The following is a 14646-nucleotide window of genomic DNA, read 5'->3' on the forward strand; positions in this document are numbered from 1 at the left end:
CACCCCTATCTGAGGCCTTGAAATAGAGGAAATGTTCATCAAGTGTGAAATAGAGACCAGTTGGTATAGTGGCACAAACCAGAAAACCTGGATTCAGGTTCTGGCTCTGTGTGTTCTTGAGTAAAGTACTTTGCTTTTTTGAATCCAAGTTTTCTCACATATAAAAGAGGGGTAATCCATACAACAGATACCTCATGACCTGTGAAAAATCAAATAAAATGATGTCTTCTGAAGCACTCTGTAAACCATTAAGTGCAGTACCAACTGTAATTGTCCTTTCCACATCATGATTTTCCCCATCATGGTTTCAGTATATCACAGGTCAACATAAAAAATTAAATGGGAATTTTGGGGGAGTTTGTGGCAGCCATAGATGGCATACAAAGGCCAGCAGACAGCACAGGGCCTACGACCAAATACGTGGCCCAAATTTTACAATAAGGTACTATAAACACCCCATAAAAGAAAAAGAATAAATTCAGACTTCTCCTGTATGAAGGGAGGGCTTGGATTTTCTAGATTGCAGGAGAACCATGCCTCTCTACATGGTGATGTGGAAGGGATAACTATTATTATTCACCGTATTTAAACTAGAAGCAGATGATTGCAAATATGTCAGTGGGGATCCAGTCTCCTCCCCATCAAAAGGCAGTATTTTCCTTACTGCCAGATGTGTTCCTGTCTAATATCAAATCTTAGTCTCCTTACTTGCTAATATGCAAAAACTACTTCATCTAAATTATTTTCTGGTTGCAAATCATATGATGTCCCTCAATTATGCCTACTCTCACTTCCTAGAGAGACACACTGGATGCTGATATTCACATAGACACAGAAGATCAAGGAATGTATAAATACATGTCTTCACAGCATCTTTTTAAATTACTAGACTGTTTGCAAGAGTCTCATTCATTCTCAAAGGCCTTTAACTCAAATTATGAACAACGAACAGTTTTGTGGAGAGCAGGTAAGTAAAACTGAATTTTACTAAGTAAGATGAGATAATCTGAGCATTAACCTAAGATATTAAAGAGAAAGTGTTTTACATTTTGTACCATAGCCAGAAACTATTATTTTACTTGAGTTGTTTAGAAGAGAAATGCTTTAGAGGATGAAAGTCAAATTCATATAATTAATCTCACTTTAAAATTGTGCTGTGAAAAAGGATTATATGTGGATATATATAAAGGGCAAGGAAAAATTGAAAGTTTTTCAGTTTTCTCCTCCCAAATTGCAAAAGTGTGTGTCTATGTAGTACGAGATAGCTGAATTTTCTGCTTTTTCTCAGTCCTCTCTGTCAAACTAACAGAGAGACTTCATTTCTATAAAGTATGCCTTTTAAAAGTATCATATATTTAAGTTTTCTCCTATATTTCATTCTGTCCAAAACAAACACCTCACCCTATTTTTTAAAATTCCCCCAAATTTTATTCTATTCATATATAGTAAAACATCACTGAAGGTAAATGGTGTCAGTGGCTTGCATAGATCATCTGTACATTTAACTTGGTTAGCGCCTTTGATTTGTTGTGAAACTTCCTGCATTCTTGCACATTTTGATTGCTTTACTAAATTAACTTTATAACATAAGACTGAGTGAGAGTCATTGTAATAGAGTAGCCAGAGTGTCAGGATGACCTGAACTCAAGCCCTGCTTCTGGCACACACTGGCTATATGACCCTGGGCAAGTCACTTCTCTCAGGACCCTGGGCAGTTCTCCAAGACTGAGAGTTGCTGATCTGCACTAGTAGAAAAAGTTCCCAACACCAATGAAATCATAGATAGAAACCAGAAAACCCCTGAAACAGAAATCTGTAATTGGATCATAAAGAGTTATTGTGTTTAAGGAGAAAAAAAATGTGATTACTCTGATGCTATGAGACATTCTTATTTATTTTGTTACTAGGTGTGATTATCTCAAGTGTGCCGTGAACATGAATGTATAAAAATGTATAGGCCTTTTTTTCTATCACTTCCAGAAATAACTGTTGTGCTTAAAGTTCTCATGTTCCTTCTCAATTGTTTTTTAAGAATTATTCCAAAAGCATTTATTTTGTATTAATCGCTTTTAGGATTTAAAGGCAAATCTAAACCCAATCTTTTAAAACAAGAGACCAGCAGTCTGGCATGTTGTTTAAGAATCCTCTTCCGAATGTATATTGATGAAAACCGCAAAGATTCCTGGGAGGAGATACAGCATAGACTCTTAACGTATGATGGTTTGTTTTCTGTTTTTCAAAAAAGGGAGGGGGCGAGTGGGAGATAGCGTGGACATTGTTTATTTAATGGGGATGGAAAAAGGAAACAGTATTTAAATAAAAGGACATTTTTTTGTTTATGTGTGTATGTGTATGCATAAAACACATATATAAATGTTAATTGTATAGTACAAAATGGAATTATAGTTGGAAGAAAATCTAATATGGTGGGAAGTGCTCGAGTCTTTCTAGAATCAGTATATGTCTATTACTAGCTTGCTGTTTGACCTTGCCTAGGTCCCTAAACTTTTATTTGAGTCTATTTACTTATCAGTAAAATGGAGATGCTAATGGTTATCAAGTAGAGACACAGCATCACATGCTGAAAAAAAAAAGTTGGGCCTGGAATCAGAAGACCTAGGTTTCAGTGTCAGCTCCACAACTTAGTATTTAACTCTATGACCATGGGTCATAGACCTCTGTGAGCCTCTCATTTCATGGAGTTAAGTCCATTAAACCTAGGACACTGTCCAACTCTAAGAAGGTTCCATGTTAGAACCTGCCCTGCCTACCTCACCAGGTAAGAAGAAAATGGAATAAGGTAGATAAACAATTTGAAAACTTCAGTGTTTTCAAAAGGCACTCTACAAATGCAAAATTACACATGAGTTAGCAATATCTGATACAATAATTATATTTCTATAGCATTTTAAGATTTACAGAGACATTTCTTTGAAACAACCCTGTAAAGTAGGGTAACAAGCATGATTATCCCCATTTTACAGAACAGGAAAAAGAAGGTTCGAAGGTTAAGTGTCTTTCTCAAGGTCACACAACAAGTAAAGGTCAGGGCCAGGACTTCAACCATTAGGTTTTCTGATATATGTCCAGTGGATTTTTACAATTAATTTTCTGATGAAATATTCACAAATCTTGCTTGGTCTTTATAAAACTTTTTTATTAGACTTAGTGGCAAAAAAGGATCTTAAAATACCAGACTTGTGCTTAAGATGTGCTCCAGAGGTATTTATGTGTATATTTATAAATCTCCAGAGAAGGAGATTTCATAGCCTCTCTTAAAAAGATGTTAAAACCTTTTCTGTGACAGAAAACAAAATGAAAAGTATAAGGCTGAAAGATGAAGCAGTATATATGGTGGGAGAAAGTGTGGATAATAAAACCACAAGAAAATTGGGTTCCATCTTTGTTCCATCTTCTCTGTGTGCTTGGTTTATGTATGATTTGTTGTATGTACCAAGTACATTGTGCATATATGTGTTGACTTGGAGTTAGTTGTCCCCTCTTTATTTTATATGTAGAGAGTTTATCTTTCCAGGGACCGTTGTGTGTTAGGCTTTTTTGCTGCCATTGTTCTTTCCACAGTGCTGGAAATAATCATTAAATGCTTGTCGCATGAATAAACAGTGTCTTGTGACCACAGATGAGCAATCATCCACTTCATTTTTCTCATAACATTTAGATTTGTATGTGAAATTGAGGGGCACATGTGATCTCTGAAACTTTCTAACATAGTGACTCAAGGTAGTTGTAAGGAAAGTGCTTTGTAAACCTTAAAATACTATATACATTCTGTTGTATATATCATTTATCTACATTTACGTCTTATGTCCCTTGTTGGATCAAAGGCTTCTTGAGGACAAGCACAGCATTGTATTTATCTTTATATTTCCACGGGTCCTATTATTCTTTCAATAAGTTTTTATTAAGAACCTACACAGTATCAGTATTATCCTGGGTCTTTTAGGAGCTAGAGATAAATAATATATAGTTACTGTTTTCAAGGAGCTTTTCATCTAATAGGAGAAAATAACACATGTATACCAATATCTTTAATCCAAATCACATCTGACAAGTGTGTAAGAGGGGTACAGAGTTCTGAGAGACAGGTACACCGTAGACTGCTCCTATCTAGGAAGATCTGGAAAGGCTTTATAGAAAAAAGGATATTTGAATTGGGTCTCAAAGGAGATAGGTCAGCAGGTGGGAACAAAGGAAGAAGGCATTCTAAGCGTGGGGAATAATGCACAAGCCAGGTAGGAAAGTGAGGGATGTGTTTGGGAAAATAGAACAGTAGATTGCTTATGGTAAATATTTGATTAATGATTATTGAATGAATGAATTTATGTAAGTATCTTCCTCTCTGATTTTCCCCCTAGTGTTTGTAGTGAAGCTCTTGGTTATTTTATTACCGTAAATTCAGAAAGCCATCGAGAGGCCTGGACAAACCTGTTACTGTTACTTCTAACCAAAACACTCAAAATAAGTGATGAGAAGGTAAATGTTGTAATTTATTGTATTTTGTTGTTTAGAGTTGGGTTTTAATTACAACTCAAACAACACACATTGGCTTAGAAAAAGTACAAGCTATGAAATTGGTTTAGAATTTAAAAATTTATTATACTCTGCTATGAAAGGACACCAGAGTCCAAGACTCAAGTAATTGAGGTACTGAGTATTATAGTCCAGGAAATGTTTGAATACCTTTATGTCGTTTTTTTATTACCAGTTAAAATGACAGGTAAAAAATACCAATAATACAGTTTCCCAGTGAAGATAAAGTTTTCTGATACATTTGTGAGGAATTGGTTCTAAAGCTGAATGCAGATTCTAGTGAATGATTGTTATCAGATACTTACTGAAAATGTTATCAGTGAATGTTAGGAAAAGACAAATCTTATCTGTAATTCTGTAAATGATGAGCTCCTCATCTAATTTTATATGATTCACAAGGGCTTTTTTCTCTTTCCAGTTTAAAGCACATGCTTCCATGTATTACCCCTATCTATGTGAAATTATGCAGTTTGACCTGATCCCTGAGCTTCGAGCTGTTCTGCGGAAGTTTTTCCTCCGTATAGGTGCCGTGTACAAAATATGGATTCCAAAAGAGCCATTACAGCTAACAGGGACACAGCTGCCAGCCTGGTAGCTCCAAGCAAGATTGGTCATTGCTGACCCTCTGCCAAGCTTTGGTAATGCCTCTGTTCACAAGAGGAGAAATGCTCATTGGTGCTTTACTGTGAAAACCAAGGAAGCAGCATTTTGCATTTCGAACTGTGGTTTGGGAAAGTGTCCATCCTACTCTGGCCAACAAGGAGCATCTCATAAAAGTAGCTTAACTAAGGGTTGGTAATATTTGATTTAAATTGTTGCATACTGAGTTAATAGTCAAATTGAAGTCTGTTTGTTTCACCCCGTCATTCTGTTCCTGTTTGCTGATTCAAGTCTGTCAAATCTGTCATTGAAAGATGCTGTCATTTTCTATCTAATTCACTTAATTGGTTGTAAATGATTTATCGAGAGAATTTCTATCTTTGAAAATACTGAATATACTTGTATAGGTTTGTGCTGTTTAGAGAGTGTGTTAATAAAATATATTGTAATGGCTCACTGCCACCTAAAAACTAGGCTGGATTTTTTTGTTGTTGTTCTTTGAGTGTACACTAAGCTAGATCAGGTTGGGTATGTGTTAGCTTTGGATCAGCTATTGTTAGCCCAGTTTGTAGAAAGTAGGGGGAAAGGAGGTTTACCTCTTGCTGTCTGAGAGTTTTTAAAAGTATTTTATGAACGGCTTTTATCAAAAGTTTAAATGTGCTACGGTTAAGATTGGGTGGTAACAGTGACTGTAGTGAATGCCTCCTACCTCCCTATGTATTAAATACCTTAGAGCTAAGCCATCAAAGAAGGCAAACATCTGAGGGAAATTGCTCAAACTGAAGTAAGAATATATGGAAAGTTAAAAAACATTTCCAGAATTTGTTGTCCAATCTATTCCCTCTTAAATATAGTATATTAAGTAATAGTGAAGATGTCTACAGAGTTAATTTATATTTGAACAATAAATATTTCAGGGCATTTTTATTTTTGTTACAGAACCGAAAGTGTGCCCCACTGTTAATACCACAGCTTTGCAGGACCTGTTAGTAGTGACTTTGGGGGAGAGAGGCCTCAGACATCACACTGATTTCTACTCTCCAAAGTCAGTGTGCTTAAAGTGAAGTGAGCACATGTCAAAATGTTAGGACAGCCAGAAAACAGGATCATGCACTGCAGTTAATCACCCCTGGTGACACACTTTAGAATAGGCTCTAGAATTCTCATCAGACTGCTGACAGTGCAATAACCTAACTGCGGTATGCCTGAACTATAGATGTAATGGTCTAAAAACAGTTTTCTGTTTGTAAAAATGTGGTCAAAAGCCCGTAATCTACATACTGCATCATGAGAAGGTCACAAGCTTAATGTGTAATAGGCAAGGAAAATGAAATCCTTACTCTGTGCAATCTGAGCCCTTTCATCAGCTGCATCTAGCAGCACTGAGAATTATAAAAAGTATTATTCACAATTATTAAAATATATTTTTTTCTAACTATGCCCTCTGATCCTTTTAGTTGAGTTTTAATTAATATAAGTTTCTGGGGCTCTAGAGGTTGATATCTTGGGAAACCAGTTTGTGGATCGATGAATTTAGGCTTCTTTTTTGAGTAAGACTCCTGGTGCTTTTGTTAATAAAAGTTCTCACTAATCCTTTTTTTTTTACAGCCTTGACCAGCAGGCTTTGGCCAGCAGAATTCTATATCGGGTTCTTTCTTCCTATCCCCTAAGAGAGTTTAATTTTATTACCAAAGAAATAAAGGAATTTGGGGCCTTTAAGTTACTAAATGCACATAAGAAAGTTGAATTCAGTAGAAAGGAATAAATAAGTATATTTTACCATAATTCAAATATTTTTTAAATGTAGCCTCTAATGTATTTATGTTTGAAGTCATTGCTTCTTTACCTAGCAACATCCAACTTAGTACAAAGACTCATTCCCTGATGCTGTTGTTAGAGAGAGAGAGAGAGATTATATATATATGTATGTCAGCAGTTTCTGTTGATATTTGTTTATTCTTAGTATAGCCAGAAAAACCGAGCATCTTTATCCATGTGCATTCTAGTCCCCATAATGGCTGCCTCTTTTGCATGGAGATACCTTTGTGTGTGTGTTTTAGTGTGCCATTGTTTCACCAAATGTGAACCGTATGAATTTTCAGTTGTATTAGCCACATGCTTCCATTGCCTCCAGTTTATTCCTTGAAAACACAATATTAGGCAAAATCACCTTATGTAGGAGGCAGGTAGTTCCACAAAAGCCAGGTTATAGATGAGCAGTCAACCCAACAGTAACCAGAATGTCCTGATGTTAGATGGGGTTTGGTTATAATGTATTGCTATTGCTGTTGTCAGATGCTATTGGCCAAGGCATCATTCTATAAGCTATTCCTGTGTTACTCTTCAAACACCTGCTCGTGAATAACCACAAGATTTCCCTTCTCAGAAGTCTGGGGCAGCTTTGCAAGGCTATCCCTTTGAATATTTAAGCTTGAATTTATTTTTTTAAATCATTCTAAGGAAAACCTTTTTTTCAGTGTAACATTCTAGTTTTACTGGCGATACTCCTTTTAAAAAAGCTTGATATAAAGTCATCTAGAGCAGTTTTCATGATGCTGGGTTGGAAAAGTGCTATCAAGAGCACTTAGCCTCTGGTAGTAAGCTATTAAGCACAGCCTGATTCTTGAATAAATTTATTCTTCTCCTTAGATTACTTCCTTAAGAGTTGACATTATAATCTCTGTTGTTCAAAAATTGACTAAATTGATATTTGGGTGTCTGGTTTTGGTGAAGATTGCCATTCAGTAAAGCAGTAGAGTAGGGATGAAGAGCTCACAACCTTCTTTTTCACAGTGCTTTAAATGTTGATTGTGTCTCTAGACAATGATATTCTTTAAAATGTCAGTGTTTCATACACCAGTTCTGTTTTTTCTTCATTGTGAAATGGGGAACTATACAGCCATGGGCATCATGATGATAAACCTAGGAAGGGAAATTGGACATTTCTAGACAGAATTTTTTTTCTGATAAAATATCCTACTGCTCCCTTTCCCATCCCTGTACACCCACATAACCAAAGAATATGCGTTATGAGTATTATATTCTAGTGTTGAAAAAAGGTCATAATATTTAGGTAAAAGGTTAACTTTTGCACAATGAAAATAATCTAAACTTTTTAAAAAACATTTTGATGATGGCTACAGCCCTCAAAAATAATCTGAAAAAAATGCTAAAATAGCTTTCTGACGAAGTTCAACCCATGAGTGTCCATCTGTCATTCATTTCTAGTGTTTGTTGTTATGATGCAAATGGATATGTTTTAAATTTAAGGTGGATCCTAAATATGTATTTTTCCATTAATGTTTTAAGATAGATATTGTTTAAATTCAAATCTGTTTTTTCCATCAGAAACTTTGAAGTTTAAAAATAAAAACTGAGCATTTTAAAGAATGACTATGGCTAGCCACCTTTGGTCAAAAAAATTCAATACTGATCAAAGATGTTGTTTTCTCAATGTTCTGATTTTTAAAAAGACTTCTCTGCATATTGAATCAAATGTATTTCATGTGCAAAATGTATGTTTTACCTACTTAAAATGCCTAAAATTAGTTGAATAGCTACTTTGGTTTAATCTACATGCTATAATTAAGTGCATTTAATATTGGTAATTTAATGAAAAGCATTCCTTTCTCAATGGATGTATACATTTTTGAAAGAATGAGCAGAATTATATAATATGAAATGCTATGTAAAGTTTTCTATGTAAAAATATTATGTATAATATTGTTAAAATATTCCATGCTTTAATCAGGTGGCAAATCAATAAAGTTTTAAAAATGAAGTTGTTTTTAATGTAGTAATTAAAGCCTATCAAGCTGTTGTTTTATGTTTGGGAGACAACTCTTCTTATACATGCTGAGGCTCGTGCCACTTCTGCCACTGGTTACCAGTGTCATCATGCATAGGTCACTTTCCCTCCCTATAGTGGTAGAGGTATAAAGGTATAAGTTTCTCCTCTAAGATAAGGAGGCTGGGCTAGTTGATCTCATGTTCCTCTTAGCTCTTTAAAAAATAATAATAAAAGCTTTAAGTTACTAAATACCTTGTCATTGAGAGAATTTGTTTTTATTGGTAGTAATCATAAATTGTGGGTCTCAACTTTTTATTTTCCTTGAAAGGATAAAGGAACACTAGCCACAAAAGAGTTTAACATTTCTCTTGAAACTGCTGCGATTAATTTGTGTTACTGAGAAAACAGAAACTCTTAACACTGCATTATTAGTCATCTCATAACCTAATGATTGAAGTCATACCATTTAACTATTGGATATGAATAATAATAGCTAACATAACACATTACATTATATTTCAATCTTATTCTAAACTTAAAATGAGCACTTCCATGTACAAAGTAGAACATAAAAAGATTGTACATGAAACTACAAATCTCTACTTCATATAATTTGCATTTTAAAAATATATATATAATGATTTTAATATACTACTTTCAGAGCTTCCTTCTGAACTTGTTTTCCTTTGTGCGTTTAAAAAAACATACTGCAATGGCCTCCGCCTCCTCCTCCTCTCCTTCATCTGCACCTTGAGTCCATCACCTTTTAGTGCTTCTAGTCTAGAGTCATGGTTTGCCACAGCTATGATCAGAGTTAATTCTTTCAAAGTAGTTTTTCTTTATCATGTTGTTATTGAATAAGTTGTCTTAGTCATGCTTATTTGATAATTTGATTCTGTACCCATTCGTAACAGTCCAAATTTCTCTGAAAATCTCTCTCATAAATCTCACAATGCAACTATGTCCTGCTACCATACCACAATTTGTGGCTCCTTCCTCAATTGACAGGCAGACCTTTAATTTTCACTTCTTTTCTCTCTCCCCCCCAATCCTTTGTTTGGAATCTATTCTCTGAAGGAGAATGTTTTGCTTGCAGCTGTTCCCTCAATGGCATTCTCTCCATCTCTCTCCCTTTTCCTTTCTGTCTTGTTCCGATAAGAATGTTCATTTGGGGGCAGCTAGGTGGCGCAGTGGAGAGAGCACCAACCCCAAAGTCAGAAGGACCTGAGTTCAAATGCAGTCTCAGACACTTGACACTTACTAGCTATTGTGACCCTGGGCAAATCACTTAACCCTATTGCCTAGCCAAAAAAAAAAATGCTCATTTGATGACTGCTCCCTCCGCCACCTTCTTCTGTGTTTTTATACTTTTCTTATGCATCCCAATTTTGAGAAATAATAATTCTATAGCCTTTTTCTTCCTTCTACAGTAAAACTTTTATCTTCCAATTTTGTTCCTCCCTATAAGACCATAACAAAACCAATTAATCTCCAGGTCCTCTATCTTATTTAATTCTTTTTGGTAACCTCCTATTATATTCTTCCTCATCCTATTGCTTGATAAATTTACCCTTCTAGGTTTCTCTGAACTCTTGTGTTTGTGCTTTAAAATTTTTACTCAGCTCTGGTCTTTTCATTAGAAATGCTTCAAAGTCCTCTATTCCAATAAAGGTCTGTTTTTCCCCCTCAAAAAATGTTAATCAGTTTTTCGAGGTAAGTCATTTTTGGTTGTAAGCCTGTCCCTTTTGCCTTTTGGAATATTGTATTCTATGATCTCTCTTTTTTAGTAGAAGTTCACAGATCTTGTGTGATCCTGACTGGTTCCATGGTGTTTGAACTGCTATCTGGCTGCTTGAAGTTTATTTTTAATCATTTTTTCCAACATCAGAACTTTGGATTTTGGCTTTGAAATTCCTGGGTCTTTTTCATTTTTTTCATTTATTTTTTTAAGAGGAAATTGGTGGATTCTTCTCTGTTCTCGTTTTATCTTCTCTTTTTAAATGATTTGGGTAGTTTTTTATGATTTTTTGAAATATCATGTGAAGGCAATTTTTTTTAAAAAATCATGGAGTCTGGTGATTCTCTTTTTTTAATACTCCATCTCCCTATCTTGCCCATGCTAGAGGTGAAGCAGACACTTAGTGGGGCAGTCCCATTGCTAATTGGCCCAAAAGTTTCAGCAGCACCATTTCGAATCTGGGTTGTCTCACCCACTCAGGCAGACCTGATGAGGATCACCCTATGATAGAGACTTAGAGCAGGCACTCAATTAGCTTTTAGTGCTACTGAAGTTCAGCACACCGAAGCTCAAGCCATGATCTGTCAACCTCAGCCTTCCTAGTAGCTACAACTAAACATATGCACCACCACACTCAGCTGAGTGTAATGATTCTTCAATTATCTCTCCTTTACTTCTTTTACAACTCAGTTTTTTTAATAGCAAATGTCTTATATTTTCTTCTATTTTTCAGTATTTTGATTTTGTTTTAATATTTCTTTCTTCATAAAGTCATTTCTATTTGGTCTGTTTTGATTTTCAGGGTGTCCAATAAGGTTTACCACTTTCTTTTCTAAGCTATTGATTCTTCTTCCAGTTCTTTTTACCAGATCCTTTATTTTCATTTTTTAACTCTTGCTTCATTTCTTCCAAGTATTCACATACTCCTTGTAGAAAATCTATTTTTTATATTTTAGTTTCTGCTTACAGTTGTGAAGTTAGTCTTTATTCATAGTCTTTATTCTTCATTCATATTATTTATTAGATTTGGGAGTATTCCAGGACCTATGACAATCCTTTGTAGTATAGTTAGCACCTTCTTTCATTTACTCCTCTGTGCACCCCTTGTTGAGTTGGGGCTTTGTGCTAGAGCCAGACTCTGCCCCTTCTGCTTTTTTGGTGGGATTCTCAGCCTTGCCTGATCTTGATCTAGGTCACCTGTGTTCTTCGGCTGACCTCTGCCTCTCAGGATTAGGCTCCTCCACAGAGCTCTTGCTCTTCAGGGCCCTTTTTGGCATTTCAGGACACAGTGCTAGAGATCTCAAACCCCTAGGCCTGGAATGTCCCAGCCTGAGCACTGCTATACTATGCTGGTCATTCCCAAGGTGACCACTGTGGGCTTCTTACTATTCATGGGGCTTTCTCACATGAGCCCTTACTCTTGCTGCCTCTGAATACAGAGCTTTGCAGACTTGGGTGGGGAGGGGTTGTCTTCAGGTAGTGGGATGCTGGTGGATTGTTTGTCTGTGTTGTACTTGTTTGCTAGCAGGTGCCTATCCTATTGCCTATGGCCCTTTTTAAATGACTGTGCAGTTCTGGGATGGATGAGGTTATTTTAACTCTGGTTTGTCATTGAGTTTTGCTGGAAGAGTGGTAACTGGGCTGCCGCAGCATTTCTGTACAAGTTGCCTTCTTGGTCAGAATCCAGCAATAGATATGTTAATTCATTTAACTTGGTGAGATATGATCTCATTTCACAGATGAAGAAACTGGGTATAGACAAGTTTAGGAACTTTGCCTACACTCTTACTCAGTGTCAGAGATGGTATTCAAATCCAGATTTCTACTAACACTGAGTTCAATTCTCTTTCCATGCTATGCTGCTTCTTAAGCAAACGAAAGGACATTTTTAGAGCTTGTATATCCTGTATGTGTATATATAAATGGATCTGTCATTAATTGGGTCTACACACTGGACAATGTGAACGCTACAGTTAGGAACAGTGTTCTAAATTGGTTAGGCTAGCAAAACTGCCGAGGATTAATTGTTACGCTGTATCGTCAACATTTGCTTTTCAGGAATCCTTTCGTTTTATACTGTATTAATTCTGTAACTACAGAATAGTATGAGTCCAAGCTATGTTATGTGTGAGGAATATTCCCATATCTTATGCTCATGGTCTGAGATTGAATTCACCACCTGTGAAATGGCAGTCCTTTAGCACTGTTTTATAAAATGGCAAACAAACCATTGCAGTTCCCATTAAAATGTCTCCTGTACAGATAGCTATGTTGTCACATAGTGACTAATCCCTTAGAGGGGAAAAACTATTTTCAGTTCTAAGTTTAAACTGGTGAAGAATGTTGAAATCCTACATCATGGAAGAGCTTTCTCTCCCCACCCCCAAAGGCAGTCAGAGTTAAGTGACTTGCCCAGTATCACACAATTAATTAGTGTCTGGGGCCAGCTTTGAACTGTCCTCCTGCCTTCAGGATTGGTACTCTATCCTCTGAGCCACCTGGCTGCCCCTATGGAAGGCTTTCGAAGGAATCCTTTTCTCCTCAGAGCAGCTAGTGCCTTGGCCTCGTCAGAAAGTAAGCGTGGGTAGCTAATAGATCTTAACAATAGTTCTAAAGCCTTTTAAGGAAAAAAAAAAACCTAGCCTACTCTGCTAAGTTCTAGGTTTAGAGTACTGTTGTTCACAAGCCCCCAACTGATATGTTGTCCCCAATATCAATTTATCAGTTGATGTCAATTAACTTTTACAAAGATTTTACTGAGACGATAATGCAAAAGCAGCCATTTCAAAACACCCATCAAACTAGGGATGTATTCTCCCATCTGCATGATCTCATGGGTACAGCGGGCTTAAGGTTAAAGCAGATGGTACAAAACATCCTTCTAACTTGAGAATGCACTGTCTCCTTCACAAACAGGAACTCTGAGAAGAATGGTCAAACTGGCTGCATACAGGTATTGAGGCATATACCTAGGGAGCACGTGAGGCCAAGGAGTATTCTGTGAGTCTTGGCTCCAAGAGTTCTTTTTTCTCTTTGAGAAGTCCCCATTAAGATTACTTAGGATAGGGGCAGCTAGGTGGTACAGTGGATAGAGCACTGGCCCTGAAATCAGGAGGACCTGAGTTCAAATCTGGCCTCAGACCAAACACTTGATGCTTACTAGCTGTGTGACCCTGGGCAAGTCACTCAACCCCAATTACCTATTTAAAAAAAAAAATTACTTAGGATAGTGCTGGTGGACAAGTTGCTCCCTTGCTCAAATGAGTTTGCTTCTCCTAGCTGGATCAACACAATGCTGGCTTGGATTAAGCAGGTTGCCTCTCAAGGATAGCTCCTTCCCTTACTCAAAGACTGCTGATACACACTCCAATACCAACTGACTGATTGTGAAGGGGGACCTCTGATGATCCTAACATTTTGAAGTTCATACAGTTGTTACATGGTCAATTCCATTTCTGGATGTTCATTCTCCTAAGATTAAGAAAGAACACAAAAGAGAAAAAAGTGACAATGATGCTGTGCATTCATAGACGTGGTGGCTTGGTGGAAGATAGGGCACCTTGTTCTTCCTCACAGCAGTCTTCCTCATGTGAAAGCCACCAGGGTAGATAAGAAGGGAGTATCCATTTGAACCAAGTATGCTTTAGCTGCTTAGCCAATTAAAAGGACAAGATGTGTGTTCTGAGAACACTTGTGGATGGAGGTTTCAAGTTTCAGTGTGTTGGATTAAAACCAAGCAGGGAATACACTAAACCCACAAGTAAGGGCAAATCCATGTATATTCTGAAGACTGGGCCTTCAGCCAATGCCCCATTACACTCTTGTTAAAAATCTGATGTCCACTATAAATCAGCTAAGATGCAATTTTGAACTCATTGTCCATATTTCCAATCCAGAACTGTTCTGTGGGGTCCTGTGGAGGCATTAGCATAGCCCTTTCACTTGCTTCCCCAATTCTATTTAGGAA

General features: G+C 36.6%; 1 protein-coding gene across 2 annotated transcripts in view; it reads left to right on the forward strand.

Moving 5' to 3' along the window:
• The window catches only part of ARFGEF2 (ARF guanine nucleotide exchange factor 2), a 108460-nt gene extending 99528 nt beyond the window's left edge, over window positions 1-8932 (forward strand). For both annotated transcript variants that reach the window (XM_020984169.2, XM_078149862.1), the window contains 4 exons: window positions 799-967; window positions 2074-2212; window positions 4377-4494; window positions 4970-8932. In XM_020984169.2, coding sequence (XP_020839828.1) covers window positions 799-967; window positions 2074-2212; window positions 4377-4494; window positions 4970-5146 — 603 coding nt within the window. In that variant the 3' untranslated portion in view covers window positions 5147-8932. The remainder of the gene's footprint in view (window positions 1-798; window positions 968-2073; window positions 2213-4376; window positions 4495-4969) is intronic.
• Window positions 8933-14646: the final 5714 nt, after the last annotated feature.

The sequence above is a fragment of the Phascolarctos cinereus genome, unplaced genomic scaffold (genome assembly GCF_003287225.1).
Source record: "Phascolarctos cinereus isolate Bilbo 61053 unplaced genomic scaffold, phaCin_HiC Scaffold_2;HRSCAF=192, whole genome shotgun sequence".
Classification (NCBI taxonomy): Eukaryota; Metazoa; Chordata; class Mammalia; order Diprotodontia; family Phascolarctidae; genus Phascolarctos; species Phascolarctos cinereus.